Below are 18,866 nucleotides of genomic sequence, written 5' to 3'. Positions count from 1 at the left end.
TTGCTTGTTGTCTATGAGCGGCCTGTTAACTTAAAGTAAATAAAAAGACCACCATGTTTCATTTCCATAACAGTAGACACCAAAACCAGTTTAATGTTTTTACTTTGTTTTTGTTTTTAGTTTTAGTTAACATGTTTCAAGCTATGATAAATGTTTCTTATTACAAACATTTTTGGCGATGCTGCTGCGATTTTTGTGCAACAAACTGTCGCTGGTTGGTTGGTTGGCTGGCTGGCTGGTTGGTTTGTCTCTCTTGTTGCACACTTGCCCGACCGGGCAATGCATGAATGAAGTTCAGACAGGGGGCAGCAGACAGCATTTTTGTGCATTTATATAAGTGGATACCCACTCCGTGACACTAGCCAGACATTTGCATATTCAATTGCATTGTATTAGGACACAATGACAGCCTTTTGGAGCTTTCAGAATGTCTCAGATTGAATGCATTTCTAATTATCCAACAATTGCACGCAGCAACGAGACCTTTCTCAAGTAGTTTGTTGGAGAGAGATTGGAGTAGCAATTTGTTCTGATTTATTATCTTAACACACAGAATGGGAGAAAGTGCTAACGTTCAACATAAACTAATTTAACTGTTTGTGGTCTGCACCGGATACGGAGTAATGAAGTCAATTCTCAGCAGTAAAGATTTATGAACACTTAACTTTTAAACATGGCTATTTTTTATTATTAATGTTCATTTAAAACTCAAATTCAAGCTTAAATTCCTCTTACTGGAGTTGTATAAGTTTTTGATTTTGTCTGCTGGCAACGTCAACATTTTTCGCAGCTTATTAGTTGATTGTTTTTGCACGACATTCGATGGGTATCCCATCCGGCTTCGGCTGCCTGGGGTAGTCTATCTCCGTTCACCTCAACACGGGCGGAGGGTCATCAAGAATTGCTTGACTGACACCAATATGCATTTAGCAAACTTTCCGCATGCTCAAATTACAATTCAAGGGAAGCTCTTTTGAAATCCATTCCATTCCTCTTTTATGTGTACATATTTATGTATGTAAAACTGTATGTATGTATGTATGCATTCTGCTCAAGCTTGACCACAAAGTTAGAATGCAATGTAAGCATAAATGCTTTACTTACTGACTTCTGACAAATAATGTTGTAGATCAGCACATAAGACGCAACCAATGAATATGAAGCAGTCGACTGAACTTTATGGGATTTACATGCAAAGTTTATCAATGTTTTATCCGAATAGCAAAGCTATTTGCACCCAAAAGTGAACAACTTTTTATTGTCTTTTTTGCATCCTCAGCCATCGTCAGTTATCTTGCCGTGCCGGGTAATTGCAAGAGGCAAAATTCTTAATGGTTGGGTTGGTCTCTGCTCCCACATGTTAAATGGGATGCTGGCTGGTGCTGTTGAATCATTGTACGTTTACTTTTAATTGCTTCACAAGTACCACTGCATTCCCCCTAACTATTCGTAACAATAACAACAACAACAACGACTGCTCGAATCGAAACTAAGGCGCACCAAATAGCCCAGCCAGAAGATGCCATGCCATGGCATGGCGAACAATCAGTTTGCCAAGATCAGCTACTCTGTCCGGCAATGGTTGCATTCATACGTTATTACATATGTCTATGTATACATACATACATATGTATGTACACGAATGTATGTATTTATGTATGTACATTCAGCTGCGGTCAAAAAAAGGAGTATGGAGTGGAAGGGATCTTTTATAAGGTGGAAATTCAATCTACCATTTACAAGCGCAGAATATCTCTGATGCACACGTTATGTGGCTTCTTGCTTATAGATATACATACATAAATACATACATATATGTATGTACATACGTGCATGTGTACATACTTACATTTTGACCGCAGCAAATGCCATTAACATTTCTTAATTGAATCAGATTCTGATGCAGATTATGAGTAGGCACCCATCGCATGTTCACCACCCCCTAGGAGAGACCGACAATTTCATAGCTTAAGCAAATAAACTCGGAAGATAGTTAGCAGCTCATTTGACTTGCACTGCTTAATCCAACTTGCTGGTGCGCATAGTTCAATGAACCTGCAAATCTAATTAGTTAATTTTTCATTAAAAGTTGGCTTGTGTAATCTAATTTGGCGAAACCGCCAAATCTTGCTGCAGCCAAAACGAACCGGCAAGCAGCCGACCAGCCAACCGACCAAGCAACTGCGACGCTATTAAAGGCCAACAATTGTGGCATGTCCTAGTGACAGCAGCCCCACCAAAGCAAAATGCAATAACAACAGCCACGAGCGACTGCTAGCTACGTGCCGCAGCAGTTGTTGCTCCTTCATTATTATGCATTAAGCATACGATATGTTGTACAACTTGGACACAATAGAAAAGGGGGTATATGGATTTTGCTATTCGTTTGGTCACATACAGACTGAGCGATTGCCTATCACTAAGTGGCCAAAAGGGCAGACGAAGTCCTATGGAAAACCAATAACCAAACAGGTTAATAAGTAATTTATTTTATATCTTTTCAATGGGCAAGAGTACATAGGCTTCGGCGAACAAAAATCAGGCCTTTCCTGTTTTCCGGCACTCGGCGGCTGCTATGGTCAATCTTTGCTTTTTTGTGGGATGTCCAGGCTCCTTGGCAACTGCGTGCAATTCGTGGGGGTTCGTATGTCGCTTAAAAATTTTAATTGCCTTTGCGTGTTTAGAAAACTTACACGCTGTACGTTCTGCGTACCGCAGCAGCTGGCCCAATGGCACCAAAGGCTGTGCCTTTGCTTGGCTCTTGCAGCTAGAGTATCTGCCACGGGGATATGATATGGAGAATTATCTGATATTTACTTTCACACTTTCAAATGTAAGTACCAGCCATAATAGTTGCATGCTTATAATAAAAGCAAATACTTCCTCTGGTGGCATTAATCATTTTCAAGTAATAACTAAGATTGACCAAAAGTTACTTCGAGAGGAAAACGTGGATCATTACCTAAGCAGTTCATCGCATTTATTCACTCATATGAGGCTAATGCTTGGGAACGACAGTTCTGAGTCGGAGTCGGTCGAGTCACCTCTGTCCAAAGCGCGCCATTTGGCCTGGGGTTTTATTTCTCTTTTTCCGCATCTTGTGCATCAATGGCACGGCCACAGTGACTGCTTCTCGGTATCCTGCTACTGCTTCTCCTCGTAGTGCTTCTTGATGGTTGGAAATGCCACAATGAAGTTCGTCACACAATTTCTTTGCCTACGGCTAACAATTTTCAACATAAAATACGCACTGTCGCGCCATCTATCGCAAAAATAAACTATACCATTTTCAAATGTTCATGTAGAAACTATAAATACATCCTACATACATTGAAATCTGATTTCTACATTTCAACATGAATGTATCGATATTCAACAGGAGTTAAAATGTTAGCCAACAGCGCATGTTATCATGTTAGTTTACAGAGCGTAATGTCCAGCGTTCATGTTGAATGTCCAATGTTAAGTGCTATGTTAAAGAGTTAGCGCGGAAATTTCAAATGTTGGCAGCTGTCGAAAATTAGATCCAAGGACCCGGAACAGGGACGCTGTCGCTGAAAGAGATGAACCTTCTGGTGGTTTCCGTTTCATCCAGTAGAAGAAGAATGATTTACACATTTTCTGCATGCAACTTTCATTTCATCGAAATGAATTCTATATTTATTTGCCAAAACAATATAAGAATAAACAGTTTGAAAAAACAGCGAAAATGTCGAAAGACTTGATTGAAACTCTTAACTAAATATAGATAGATAGATATTTCTTGTGAATGCTGCGCCTTAAACAAAACTAAAACTAATTTACATAAAGAACCGGGACGAACGGAAAAACAAAGTTCAAAAATTACTGAAATTGATCGACACAAAGATTTAATTGATAGAAATGCACAAAATATAGCCTGAAGTTAAGATCAGTTAAGTTAAGAAATTGGAAAGGATAGTTAAAATTATTATTTGTTTGTAGTTTTCATCTTACAGCTACGAAGTTGTCGTGTAGAAATTGAAAACATTGAAATTGTTGACTTACATTGCTAATTACAGTTAATGTTGTTGATTTTTTTGTGTGTTAATTTTTCTCTTTTTTCTCTTTTGATTTGTAAAACGTGTTTAAAAACCTTCTTTTGTCGTCACAGCTTTTGCGTCACAGCTTGAAAGTCATCAAAACGACTACAACCATCACCAAAAACCTCTTCGATTTCGAGCCTTCTTCAGGCAAAAACTATGAACTTTTTTTTATGCAAGATTTAATTTTCTTGTTTGTTTTTTTCTCTGGTTTGCAATTTGCTTCCTTCTTCTGTTGATGTGTGTGTAAATTGTATGTAGAAAAACATTAAGACTAAATTACACACATATGTACATACATACACATGTAGATACATACATACATACATACATACATACATACATACATATGCATTTTCTTCCGTTCTAGGCAGTTAACGTGGCTACAAAACTATTCAAATATGGTTAACCCTTCCGTTCCGTGTTTGTGTTTGGGCTCGGCTATGGGTAGGGCTCCGTTCTCGGGTGGGTTGTGGTAGGGATTTTAGATTGATTTCACTGTAGTTTCAACAATTTCGACGCACATGCACACAGTCCCTTCCTAGGCGATCTCCGACCAGCCGAGCACCTGCTCCAGCTGATTCTCGCTGAACTCGAAGCCGCCCTCGCTCATGATGTAGTCGTCGTTGCAGAGGTCCATCATGGCCGGGGTGTGCAGCAGGGGATTGCTGTTGTCCAGAAACGATATCGATGTCTTCCTGCTGTGGGTGGTGGGGCAACCTTCGGCCTCCTCCTCACCCAGCACTTGTGGCTGCTGCTGCTGCTGCTGTGGCACCACATCGAGGGGAGGAGGTGCAGCCTCCTCGCTATGGCTGACGTGCACCCGCTTGCGCGGCGACACAGAAGCACCCTCGACGAGGCTGTTCTCATCGATGCCACTGTCGCTGGAGGCATCTGTGTCGCAGGCTGTGAGGCCCGGCGGCACCGAGTCGTCCAGGGAGACCACTGACCCGGCATCGCCATCGCCACCGCCCGCATCAGAGCCGCTGAAGACCGGCGACAGCTGGAAGTTGGTGCCGCTAATCAGCGGATTGTGGTGATAATTACGCAGCACGGCCGATGTCGAGGTGTGGCAGTGCAGCGGCAAGCCGTACTTGCCGTAGGCTGATTTCTGTGCAGTTTGATCCAGGCCATTGTCATCTATAATCATCGGTTCGGATACTTCTTCGGATTGGTTCACCTGTTTTCAGGGGGTGGCAGAGAAGAGCAGAAAGGAAAAGAGAGAATTAGTTGGGGGTTTTCTTTGGCAGAAGTACGGAGAAGGAAGTCAGTTTGCTGGAAGCACACGCCAAGCCTTGGCTCGGCGACAATTTATTTAATTTCCCTGCAAACAATTTGTTGTTGTAAATGGATCGATTTGCTTAGACACTAAACTGACTTAGCTTATTATTAATCTGTCTGCCATTAATTATAAACGAGTTTCAATTACAATTACAATTAAATCCTGAGGAGCGCAGTCTGAACGTAAATTAATTTAAATTAACCAATTTGCAGCTTAATTAGCCTCCCCACTGAATCCCGTGACTCGTGACTCCCTGTGGTATGTAACCTTTGACTTCGTTTCTATGCAAATGCCAGCGATTAACTCTATGGTAGCAGGAGGCAACATTTTGATGCCTTCTCAGGCAAACGAAAATTGTAAAATCGAGCGTAAAAAGTGGTCCAAGCCACAGCCAGGACAGGCCAGAACAGGCCAGGACAGGGAACTGTTTAAAGCCAGAAGACATTCACTTGGTCCCAGTGGAGTCCTCGCGAGCAGGCCGCAGGCAGCGCCGGAGAAAAGCCACACAGCCACCCAGAGCCCACAAGGAACAAGTCGAAGAATGGCCGCAATAAATCATATTTTAATGATGGCCCCACAGCCGGAACGGAACGGGTCTGAAATACGAGCAGAAACCAGCGGCGGAGCTTTATTATGCTGTGGATTTGGGATTGACACAAAGAACTCCACCCACAAACCGGAGTCCAAGTACGACTACGAGTCGCTGTCTATTCCCAGCAGACAGACAGACAGACAGTCTGACAGGAAGTGGAGGGGCAAGGAATATATCAGTTTCGATGGCTGCCTCCTGCAATTCACAATAATGACAACGGCCGATGACGAAGATAAAGTTGCCAAAAATTGGCCCCGACAGGGCTGTGCTCATGAGCTGTCCACGACTGAGCCAGAGTGGGGTTCAAGTGCAGTCTGTTGAACCCAAGCCCATCCTCTGGCAATGCTTTGATGGTGTTTTTGTTTGTCTTCGATTGCAGCAGAGCGGAGCGCTAATTGCTGCAGTTCGACAGAAAGCGAAAGTGCTGTAAGTTGATCGATGGGCAAACAAGAACAAAGCCAGCCACCAGCAGCCAATCCCACTGCAAGTGAAAGTCTTTGCTGTCTGCTGCCCCTCCAGGCATGTCATCCAGGACGACACATTAACAGCTGCCGCGACACAGCGATAGGAGCGACCGAACGACCCATAAAACATCTTTCTATCTGTTTCTGTGTGTGCGTCGGGGCGACGCATCGGGGCGTATGCGTAACGAAATGGTGAACAATTCTGATGGCACGCGCACTGCCCCCCGAGGACATCGATGGCCGTGGCATAATAGGTTTATTGTTTGATATATGTCCGTCCTGTCCTGTCCCATTGTGTGGCGCATGGCGTGCCACGAGCCGGCTTACACTCTGTACTTTCATGGGCACGGGCCTAATATGCTCTCATAAATTATTAAAGGCAATTGCTGCCACGCAAAAGCGAAACTATTGACGCTACAGAATCCTAGACAAATTGTACGCGGCAAAAGGTTTCCGGGTGCGTTGGCCTGCCATCGGACATTACGATAATTGGCAGCCGAAAGCCCCCACCGGGAGGAGCCTTCACTTCTCGACTGCGACTCCGACTCCGACTTTGATGTTGAGCCTCGACTCAACTTTATGGCGGATTTCCCCGGCGTTCTGCTTAGCTGTGCAGCCGTTTAAAGCCATCTAATTGGATTTTTCCTCCTTTTTTATGGCAACGCTCGGCCTAGCGTCGCATTTCATTGACTCCTCGCCGCTACGTGTGCCACGCCCATGCCATAGCATGGAAAGTCCAATAGAAAAACAAAAGTAATTAAAGGCAAAACTTTGCTTCCACTGCTGGCCAAGTTTTTGCACACAAAAATCTGCTGTCACCGCACAATAAATGGGCTCATAGGCAGCAAATGTCCTTAAAGTGCGCCTGGATGGGAGGTACAGTCTCAGCCTCAGCCTCAGCCCGGGCAGCATTTTAAACTGCTTGCCACACTCTCGTTGCGTTGCGTTGCGTTGCGTAATTTGGCCGGCAGACTCCTGGGAATACTTCAATAGAAATTGGCTTCGCTGCCTCGGGTTCTCGATTCCGTTTGCTTGTTGCGTGCAGGAAGGAAGCAAAGGATTGCCCAGCCAGCAGCCAGCCAGCCCAAAGATGTTTGCATTTTTTCCTGCCTGAGTCATGGCATAACGAGGAGGAATTGAAATTGAAAACGGGAGAGGCCCACCTGATTGCCTCTCGAAATCAATAAGCAATAAAGTTGAATAACTCAAGCGACACCAGCAGTGGCAGGGAGACTCCACTGTGGCGTATACGTAATGCAATTGTCGTCAGGCATATTTCCACTCTTAACAAGGATTGAGCTTGCGTGTGTCTCTGCCAAGCTGGCAGATTGCGTACAATTTAATTTCGTCACTCCGTCGTGCGTGTGTGACGAAAAGTTGTCATTTATTTCCCAGGCAAACGAAGCGAAAGATTTAAATTCTGGGCCAAAAGTGAAACCCAAATCTAAGAGGGAAAGTTATGCGTGTGCTCGGCATGCTTAAGTGATGCTTCAGAGAGGCAGAGCCAGAGACGGAAGACAATAATGGATTCGCAGCCAAGTACTGCCAGCCAGGCAGGAGCAGCAGTTTTGCGGACTTGATTAGCCGGCAGCATCATTTATCCCAATCAAAAGATTTCAATAAATTGCCAGTCAGTCTCCAGCGAGTCTCCCAGAGCACACAATAGAGATTAATCAATTCCCCGGCTGGCTCGAGGGCAGCCCCAGTCCAAATATATGCACATAAATCGAAAAGGAAAAACTTGTAAACAGATTTCCACTTCCCCAAGAAAAACACAATTTCCACTCTTCGATTTGGGCGGTTTTGTGTCTGCTTCCTCCTCGATGGGAGGATTGAAGGTTTGTCCGCGGCTGTTGGTTCACTGGTTGCGGGGTTTTTGCTTTATTGTTTTATTTGGATTTACTAAAATATTTATTAAAAGTTTATTAAAATACTTTTATAATCCAGATATCATATCATATTTCCATATTCCATATTCCATATTCAGTATCGCGTATCGTGCTACACATACATATATAATCGCATGTAGATATACATATGTATAAGTTTGCTTGACATTCTTTGTATATATATTCTGTATATATATTGTTGTATAGGTGTATATATTGTGTGTATAATATTGCATACTTTGCGGCGTTTACACACTATCTTTTCTGCCTCAGCACTTAGCCTTACGATTCCGAGTCTAATTCAAGGCTAGTTCCAGCTAACTATGCTTCAATTTGCGCTAACTTCTTGTGTGGTTTGGTGGGGAGGGATCTCAGGTTTAGGGATCGGTGTGTGTGGGAGGTGTACTCGGTGTGTTTTGTGTGTAAGCTGCTTACTGCGACAGAGACTGCCGCTGACGGCGCACAAATAATTGTTGCAAATTAACTGGCCAGCCAGAAGGCGAAAGGCGAAAGGTTCACGGAGATTTGTTGGCATGGCAAATAAAAGTAATGCCCCATGGAAAATGACTCTTCATTTGTTCGGGCGTTTGCCACTTTGACAAATGAGTTCTCACACTTTGACTTCAGAGTCTGACGAAGTCAAAGATACAACTAAAGCGAAGGACTGCTGCTGCAACCTGTTGCTGTGCGCCCTTTGTAGAGGCAATCATAATATAATTTTGCATAATGCCTGCACAATTAATCAGACAGGCAGAAGAGAGGTGGAGTCAGTCCCAAAATGAACTTCAAATTGAATGGGCAGGAGTCCCAATCTCTGACACAGGATACACTCGCATGTAGCTCTACGTAAAGCATTAATCAAAATCATCCAGCCGCCAAATCAATTGCAGCCAAGGGGCACAAAGTGCTTGTCACCTACGACATGGCGCTCTCATTGGATTTGAGTTTGAGTTTGACTTTGACTTGAGTTATGATGAGTTGGCTGAAACGAGAGCTTGCCCCCTCCTCGCCTGTTTGTCTTTATTTGCTAGCCAACAAAATTACAGCACAGCTAATAAAGCTGCACAATAAATCTGATTTAGGAATGGGTGTGTGGGAGCGAGTGAGGGTAAGGATGTGGGTGTGGTCTGAGGCTCATGCTTGATTTACTTTACTCACAAAAATTTGACTAAAATGTACTTTGCGTTGCGTTTACTTTGCTTGACTCTCGACTCTTGACTTACTGAAGAAGCATTTTCGTTATTCGTTACCGAGGTAAGTAGGTTTTAGGCTATAAAAATGACACAACATTTAGTTTTACTTTAGGTTTACGTTACTTGCTCTAGATTTGGTTTAGCTTTGTTTTAAGATTTAATTTAGTTTTTTTAGCTTTAGTTTTAGTCATACTTGGGCTCTAGTTTAGCTAATTCCTTTTGCTATAAATGCGTGACACATACAACAAGAATTGGAGGTAGTAAAAAACGATTCTCCTCGTAATCGTAATCGTAATCGTAAGGGTAAGGGTAATCATCGTATTCGTATTTATTTTTAATCGTAATCGAAAGGGTCGCACAACATTCATTCACTAAGAGGTGTGTGTGTGTATTGAACTATCAAATGTCGGAGTAGGATTAGGTTTAGAGGTGTATAAGGGGAGTATAGGGTATTAGAGGTATGTACGTTTGAGTGTATGTATATTTTAGTTAAATGTATAAATGTCCTTCTGATCATACATATCATATGTATGTGTACACGAGGTAGTAGTATGTGATCGTCTGCACGATCGTACTTATGCATGTACTGAGGTATATGTGGTATATTTGTGGTGTTGTATGTACTTTCTGTTCGATTCTCCATCCTCTTTGCACTGCCGTCACGATAAAGCTATCTTCCACCCATTTATGCACCGCTTTCCATTCCATTTCCTTCTCTCTCTCTCTCTCTCTCTCTGCCATACGTAACGCGAAAAATTCAACTAAATGCGGGATCTTAGGGGATGATTGGGGGATCATTGATCGTCTAAACATATGTATCCGAAGTCGTTAATGTTATTGTTATCGTTAGTCGACTCAAATTTGACTTGCTCTGGGTAAGGATCGTAATACTAACGTCTCATATATCTAAGTATTAGGCAGATTACTGGATTGCTCCTATAGTTGTTTAGTTCTTTAATGTTTAGTTTAGTTAAAGCCACATCGATTAATTTTTGAGAGTTCTCTAGCTTAGTGTCATCGGTTCTCTGGTGTTTTTTTGCATCTTATCCTAAGTATTTACATCCCTTTCTGCTCTGCTCTGCTCTGCTCTTCCTACTTCCTTACATCTCTATGTCTAAGTTTCGAGTTGTGTATATAATTTTTGAGAGTTTTCGGCTCACAGTCTTTTCGGGCTATAATAATTATTCTCAAATATTCTCAAATCCCACCGGGATCTGGCTTTAGCTCTGACTAAATGATTATCGAGAGGAATCTATAATATATCTTATATCGGTATTTGTCTAGTTAGTTTCTTCGTCTGTTAATGCTACGTACAGGACTCGAGGATTGCTTTTCAATTTGTCTAAATGTTAGTGTTAGTCTCGTCTCGGGGGGAGGGTTGAGGTTGATTCCTGCCAACAGTATATTTTTCCTATCATTTCTGAGCTGATTGCGAGAGAACTTGAACTTCTTTCGTTGAGGGTTGGCTGTTCCCTTCCATTCCGGAGGTAGTTTCGGTTTACAGTACTGCGAGTGCCGTGTGGTGCCCGCGAGGTAGTTTCGGTTCGGTTTTGGTTCCGATCTTTCTCTCTGACTGGCAATTTCTTCTACGAATTGTTCTATTTCGACCAGAGAAGACTTCACCTTGAGGCCAACACTCCACTCTGCTTCTGGAGCAAACAAAACACACAACAAAAAAGGAACCAAGCTAAAATAAAGAGAAACAAAGTAAATGTTGCATAGAGCGCCCCTAAGTAGGCAGCAAATATTTGCTCACGCACACATGTGTCGCCGGATAATGCAAATTGGCTGAGGTCCGGTGGCCGACAGCATGCTGCAAGTACCGCAGCCAATTAGGGGAAGCGGACGATTCATTAGTGCAGGGCCCAACCAGGAGGCACCGAACCGCAGTCATGACGCACAAGTGCCGTGTGCCATGAGCCCTGTGCCTGGGCTGGGAAGCTCGTGTTGCCCATAAAACCAGCAGAGCAGCCCATCCCGGGCACACGAATACATAAGAGACACGTGCCGCAACAGCAGAAAGAGAGACTGAGGCAAAGAGCGTGGGAGGTGGCTCTCTCCTTCGGCCTAAACGGAAAGTGAAAGTCAAAGTGAAACTGAAAGTGAGAGCGATGGAGAGTGAGAGCAAGCGGAGAGAGCGGCAGAGCTGTGTCAGCTGTGTGTGCTCCAAAAGAAGGGAAATAAAACAGCCAGAGGATAGACACAGATGAGAGTGGGAGTGGGAGTGGAAATTGGGAGCGTTGAGGCTTTGCAAGCGTGGGCCCAAGAGAGGTGCAAAATCAATACGGAAAGGGAAAAATCAAGCGAGAATGCGACACGCGCTGGAATGCTAATGTGCTGCCGGGATCCCAGGGAATCCCAGCTCAATGGCCTGAGTAAAGTAGTGTCAATAGTGTCGCAGGCAACGCTCTGACGCTGACATTTTAAATTCTGAGCAGAATGGCAGGAAGGCTGTCAGCAGTGGCAGAGGCAGCCGAGTTGCGTGTAAATTTGTTTGCCTTTAACCCATGCGACTGACTGACTGACTGTATCCCAGTATTTGCCATCTGGATATTTATGATTTTGGATACGTTTTCGAGGGGTTGCGGGAGGGGGTAATATGTGCGTCAGACACGCCAAGGCCTGGCAGGGGCCAGCGGCAAAGTTAATTAAGCTGGTAAGCCAGGGAGTGGGCGAGAGAGGGGCTGCTGCGGGGGCGTCCTGTGCGACACAATGGGAAATTCGTTGTGTAACACGGACCCCGACCTGTGACACCCCCCACCACTCGTCAGAGCGGGGCACTGTGGTGTATGTAGGTCAGTACGTGGCACAGTATACAAAATCAATAAAAAGTTGTTTAAAAATATTTAAAGCAGAGTAAGAAATCAAAACAATTCAAGTAAAATACATATACATACATTTATGTACATAATATGTACATATTTATGTAAATGTATGTATAAAGTTTTGTTGTTGTTTTTTTTTGGAAAAATCGCTCCTTCGTTTATGTTGTTTTTTGTGTAATTAAAAACTGCTACAAATAATAGAAACAAAATAAAATGTCTAAAGACTAAATGTAAAAACGAATCAAAGGCGCTTCTCTGCTCCAGCGAGTCGGGAGTTGGAGTCGGAGTCGGAGTGGGAGTTGGCCAGGTTAAAGCTTCAGTGGCGACCCGAGGTTTGTTCTATTATTTTCTTGACTATGTATAAATATATGTATCGTATGTCTAGAGGTATTTGTATATATTACTAGATATATGTTTATGTAATGTATAAACCGTTGAGTGCTCAGCCCAACACGAGGATTGTTCTTTAATTGCTAATAGTTGCTAAAACGTTTATAATATATCTATGTATGTATATGTGAGGGTGGTGTGTGTGTGTGTTTGTCTGACTTTTCACTAGAGAATTAGTGCACAGAATTGTTGTCTTCTAGCTTAAAGTTTGTTGTGTTTTCCTTTGTCTTAATTTTCTTATCTAGGGATTTTTCATCCTTCCACTTTTTATCTCTCTTTTTGTGTTTTTTGTACGTTCAGCGCTCGAATTTCAATGTTCAATTTTGTTACTCCTTTTCATTTTCACAAATCTTGACAAATTTACACAGTTTTTTGCTTACATTATTCTTTCATTCTTCGTGGAAAACAAACAACACAAAAATGAATTCGAATCAAACGCTGAGTGTCGCCGTCTCTCTCTCTATCTATGACCTGTCTCTGTCCTCCACTTCTCGTACAAACTTCTCTGCATCCCTCAGTCGAATTGCTTACACATCTAACAAATTCAAAATTGCTCAACAGAAATCATAAGGCTCAAAGCATATTACAATACGGGAGATGATCTCGCAGGGATCGGCCAGAAGAATCAATTATTAAGAATCGGAAACTCAAACAACAAAAGCAAATGCTATCACAGTAAAAAACTTAAAGTTGCCATATTTGAATTTAATAGTTTACAATTTTATTGCAATTGTTTCAATCATCCGTCGTCCGCTTCGCATTCCTCTCCAACCACGTCCAGAGTCTGCGATGATCTGTGATGCACTCGCGATGGATCGAGCCTATGCCTACGGTTTGTTTTAGCTTTCATTTATGTACAACAGAATTGAGTTAGTTAGTTTATATGCTCAACAGAACAGAGAAGATATAACAACGTGCTTATGGCTTATGGCTTACGGCTCTCGAACTTAAAATGAAATCAACAAATCGCGCGCCAAGCTAAAAACTTAAAGACTTAAGATCCGCATCCGCATTCGCAGCGGCAGCTGCAGCTGCAGTCCGCGCACTATTTTAAATAGTCTACAAATTTATAATTTTAAAGTCCACGTCTTACGCATCTAGGGCTATCATCTAACAGCTATCAGCTAGGGCTATCGTCTATCTGCTAGCGACTATCGACTATCGACTACTTCCTAGGTCTAGGGACTACACGAATATAACGCCCCCCCTCCGTGCTCTCGCCTGAGAGGTTTGTTCTTGTTTTTGTTTAGTTTTTATATAAAATCGATCCATTTACAAAGACAAATTGTAGAAATGGGCTTGTCCGTGTGTGGTTTACGAGTAACTTAGCAACTCCTTGGTTTAATCATAGCCTTCGGCTTGGCGTTGGCTTCCATTGGTTTCCATTAGCTAATTGAGTGGCGGGTGAAGGTCTCTCTAGGAACTCTAGAGTCTGGGGAGTCTAGACCTTGGCCAGCTGCTTCTTGGGCCGCATGGGCACGATGCAGTAGCCGGCACTTACATCACGTCCGCTCACGAGTAGATTCTTCAGCACCGAGTTCGACTGCTGCTGCTGCTGCTGCTGGAGCTTCTGCTGCTGCTTGCCCTCCGCCGTCTGCTGCCAGCGCTCGCTGGCCGCCCTCTTGGCCGCGAGCGTCTGCTGCTGGGCCGAGTCCTTGCCGATCAGCTGCTGCAGCAGCTGCGGCGACTGCACATCCAGGCAGAGGGTGCCGCTCTTCAAGCGCTTCGATTCCACCGGGTTTCCCTGGCTCGTCTGACTGTTGAGGTGTCGCTTGTTTCCGTGTTGCTGCTGCTGGGGCACGAGTGTCTGCAGCATGGTTGCCTTTCCGAGTCGCTGCTGCTGCTGTGTCGTTGTCTGTTGCGGCTTGCTCTCCACCAGGCGTATGGTTGCCTTGGTGGTCACTGGCGCAATGCTCGCTCCATTCAGCAGCTTCATGGTGGCCACGGGCGCCTGCTGCTTGCTGCTCTGCATTAGCTCCTGCAGCTCCTGCTGTTGCTGCTGCTGTTGCTGTTGCAGGATGCTCTTGTTGTTCTGAATGGTTATCAAGGGCACAGCATTCAGGATGATGTTCTGCTGCTGCTGCTGCAGCTGCTGCTGTTGGTGTTGCAGCAGCTGGATGGTCGCCACCTTGCAGGGTGAGGGCGAGGCGGCCGGACTAACGCCAGCCTCCGCCACATTCATCTGCAGCAGATCCCAGCAGTCCAGATTGGAAGCTAAAAGAATTCGTCGGATATATTAAATATTCTCAATGGAAATGGAAATGGAAATGGAGGAGGGGAAAATGTGGGTGCTAAATTCTTGTGGGATGTCGAAACATGCTGCCTAATCCCCGGCATCCCCTCTGCTGCCTGCCCACTCCTCGATGCCTCGATTCGAAGACAAAATTAATTCCTTTGCCCATGACATTGATGCTAATTTAAAACAATAATATTTTGCCTGCCATCCAGAAGGCAGCCAGCAACATTTCGCACATAAATAATTGAGAGAGAATCTTCTCAAAGCCGCAGATACTTATATTTGTATCTCTATCTGTGTATCTGTGTATCTGTTGCTGCCTTTGTCTGCACGTATCTAGAATAGATACAGAAAACTGACATAAATCACGCAGCGGATTAGCCCAAAGGTGGGGAAAATATCATAAAGGCCTAAAAGGCAACTGCCTGCCACTCCCGAAAGCTGCCACAACTGACTGTCACATCTGGAGGCACTTGCAGTCAATACAACTGACAGGGCCATGGGGCCTGTGTGAGGCAGGCATCAATCATGGCGCCACAGCAGACCAGACCCTACGCTCCCGCTGACATGTGTCAAAGGTAAGAGAGCAATGTGTGAAAATTACGCAAAATCGTTTACAAAGCACTTTTCCTCTCAGCGTCGCGACGGCTGCCACGAAGGAGACGACCAAAGAGAAGCGAACGAATGGAATGGAAAAACTTGGATCCACACATCAATTAGCTCTCCCGCAGCTCCCCCTCCGGCCAGCCAGCCACAGTGACATCTTCCGCGGCACGCAACAATATTTCTCGAACATTTCCCCCCCTAAAATTTTGGTTCCTTCTTCTATTTTCTGTTCCTCCTCTATTTGTACATGTAGGCGTTGTGGCAGTGCGTGTGTGGCGTGGTTTAGGGTGTGCGTGTGTGTGTGTGTGTGTGTGCGTTGGCAGCATATCATAAAAAATAAAGCAAACTTAATGTTATTTTCTGCTTTTTTTGTGGGATATTTATAGTCAGGCGACAAATGCCATAAAATGAGGCCTCTCCAAGTGCAGGAAAAAGAAGTCTCGCCCCAACCAGTCTCAAATCTATTCCATCGATCCCTAAGCATGAACTGATTGATGGTTGATGCTCCTCTCTCTCCGTTGAATACTTACAATCCTTGCTGTAGTCATTCTCAAATGCATCCTCAATGGAATGACTCAGGCTGGGTGCCATCGGCACTTCGTATTTCTCCTTTTTGCACTCGATGCTGAGGCTGATCATTTGCTGCTGCTGCTGCTGCTGCTGACGTTGCTGCTCCTCCTGCTGCTGCTGTTCCTCCTGCAGCTGCAGCTCCTGCTGCAATTGCTGGAAACTGCGAAAGTCGCTGCTGGCCTGCTGCTGCTGAAGACGCTCTTCCGCGGCGTTGGCTCCACTCTCGCCCAGTATGGAGAGCGTTCCATTGCCCGTGCCACAGAGCAGCGCGGCCAGTTCACTCGAGTCGGTGGTGAAGACTCCTCCGGTCTGCTGCTGTTGCTGCTGCTGCTGCACTGGCGATGGCGACAGCGAGGACACTGTCGAGGCGGGTGACGAGCACAAGGAGTTGGAGAAATGCTGCTGCTGCTGCTGCTGTTGCTGCTGTTGTTGCTGGTTGTACTGGCTGTAAGCCTGCTGCTGCTGGTGGTGATGCTGCTGCTGTTGCAGCTGCTGCAGTTGCTGCTGTATGGCATCGATCTCCTTGGGCATGGATCCGTGCAGATCCTCCGGCGGACACCACATCAAGTCTGTCTCCGTGAGCAGGGGCATGTCATCGCCCATGGGGATGTACGGGGCACGCATCTCAAAGTCCACGAACGAGAAGTCATCCTCCTGGGTCAGCGAACTGGGGCTGCATAGCGATGGCAGGCTGCTGTCCTCGGGACTCTGCAAGCGAGAGGGGAAAGGAGTTAGAAGTGTCATTAGAATTACTGTAAATCCCAGCGACTCACCTTCGATGTGATGCTGGGCGAGTGCAGATGCTGGGAGCAGCTCGTATCGTTCGACTCCTCGCGGTAGTTGAACAGCGGATCGATGTTGCTGCTGCTGTTGCTGTTGTCGTGATGCTGGTGCTGATGTTGCTGCTGGTGCTGCTGCTGCTGGTTGCTGCTGCTGTGATTGCTCGGAGTGCTGCTGCCATTCGCAGCTGCTCCTCCTCCTGCTCCCCCTGCTGTGGTCACCACACCTGTGGGCGTTAGCGGGCTGAGGGGACTGCTGGCGTAGCTGCTGCTTTGGCTGCCGCTGTGGCTGTGGCTGCTGCTGCTCTGGTAGTGGGGCGCCACGCTGGCGGTTGTCGAGCAGGTGGTCGAGTCCAGGGAGTTGATTTCGTCCGGCAGCAGGCAGGAGCTCATGAGGCCCACCAGCATGTCGCTGAAGGGTGTCATCTCGTCCAGCTGTATGCAGTTGGTCGAGGCCAAGTGATGCGACAGATCGTCGGGTTCCTCCTTGAGCACTGAAAATGGAGAGAGAGAAATTCGGTTAGTTTCGGTTTCTCCTGGTTTTCTTTTGCTTTTGCTAGAACGAACTCTCTCGGCGCTGTGTTGTCATCTACGCTACATTTTTGGATGGCTGTTAATTAATGGAACCCTTGCCGAAAATTCATTTATCGCCAGTGGCACTGCCCGTGCCCGTGCCAGTGCCAGAGCTCTGTGCTCTAATTGACAGCTCGTCTCAATTGAATCTAATTGAACGCGTTTCCTCCGTGAATTAGTCGCCTAGTCGATGCCTCTTGTTCCATGCCCCCCGTGCCCCATTCGAATCGAAATCGAGCCATGATTTTTATGGCACTCATAACTCTTCCTACCCGGCCATACAGCAGGCAGGGAGGACTCATTAATCAGCACTTTGGGGCGACGCTATCAACGAAGAGCAAACAGCAAAACCAAAACCCCTTTTGACGCACACGGAACAAAAGTGCGGACAAAGCAAAAACGGAAAACACAAAATAGAAACAGAAGCAGAATCTGAATTCCAAATCAAAAATAATTATTATTATTTTGTACTAATTTTTCCTGAATTAAATAACTCTCGTGAGGGCATCGCATCCGATTGGATGGGCAAAAGGTGCACGGCAAGGCGCTTATCACCCCTTGGGATGCGGCGAGCGTCACGACTACCCCTCCTCTATATATAGCCACTCGATCCCCCGATCTCTCGCTACATCATATATGTACCTGGTGCATATGCTAATAAAACTAGTTCCAACCGCCTGTGCGGCTCGGGTTTGGGCGACTATTAAGTTGCAATTGCAAAGACCGCAGGCCAAATAGAATTTCAAATGCATTCGTGAGTCTATGGATAGGAATTTGTGAGTGTGAGTGTGAGTGTTCATTGCAGGGGGGCTTACTTCTCTACTCAGCCATAAATCCCTCTGACAGCAGCAGCCATATAAGCAGCAGATGTTGGCCAGGAGAAGCCTATCTCTCTCTCTCTCTCTGTCCCAGTGTGGCTTAGCACTCGCTATTTTCTGCCCACACATATCCCAGTATATAATGGCAATAAAGCAATAAAGAACCGATTATCTGGTAGGGCTTTTGGCACAGCTTTTCCCTTTACCGTCTCTAGCCCTCCGACTGGGCACTTGCTCTTGCGGTCGCTGCATTCGACACAAACAAATTAATTAACAATGCACGCCTAAAGGTGCCCTGCCCTGCCCCCACTGCACCGCACCTCTTCCTGCACCCAGCAACCCGGCAGTGTATTTGTGACTTGTAATTATGGCACTCGAGTGCTACTCAAGCGCTGGCATCGCCGTCGCTGTCGCCGAGGCTTTTGCGGAAAAAACAACAGAAATTATGGCGCATGATAATACAAAGCCCCCGAAGTACACACTGCCCTGTTGATCCCTCAGAAAAAAATGTGCAAGGCCGGGCCTGGCTCGCATTTAGCGGCCAACTAACTGGGCTAACTGGGGGCCTACAAACGAGAGAGAGATGAG

At 45.4% G+C, this 18,866-nt stretch overlaps 1 protein-coding gene across 3 annotated transcripts in view; it reads right to left on the bottom strand.

Annotated features, from left to right (window-relative positions):
- Positions 1-4,417: 4,417 nt before the first annotated feature.
- LOC117898065 (protein similar) overlaps positions 4,418-18,866 on the bottom strand; it is a 60,995-nt gene continuing 46,546 nt past the window's right edge. For 2 of the 3 annotated variants that reach the window (XM_034807236.1, XM_034807235.1), the window contains exons 9-12: positions 16,882-17,381; positions 16,069-16,816; positions 14,198-14,910; positions 4,418-5,241 (exon numbers count right to left, since the gene is read on the bottom strand). In XM_034807236.1, the coding sequence (XP_034663127.1) occupies positions 4,603-5,241; positions 14,198-14,910; positions 16,069-16,816; positions 16,882-17,381 (2,600 nt within the window). In that variant the 3' untranslated portion in view covers positions 4,418-4,602. The remainder of the gene's footprint in view (positions 5,242-14,197; positions 14,911-16,068; positions 16,817-16,881; positions 17,382-18,866) is intronic. The other variant, XM_034807237.1, reaches the window with a different exon arrangement.

Source organism: Drosophila subobscura, chromosome O (genome assembly GCF_008121235.1).
Source record: "Drosophila subobscura isolate 14011-0131.10 chromosome O, UCBerk_Dsub_1.0, whole genome shotgun sequence".
NCBI lineage: Eukaryota > Metazoa > Arthropoda > Insecta > Diptera > Drosophilidae > Drosophila > Drosophila subobscura.
The sequence above is the reverse complement of the archived record's forward strand: the minus strand, read 5'-3'. Positions and strand labels throughout refer to the sequence as shown.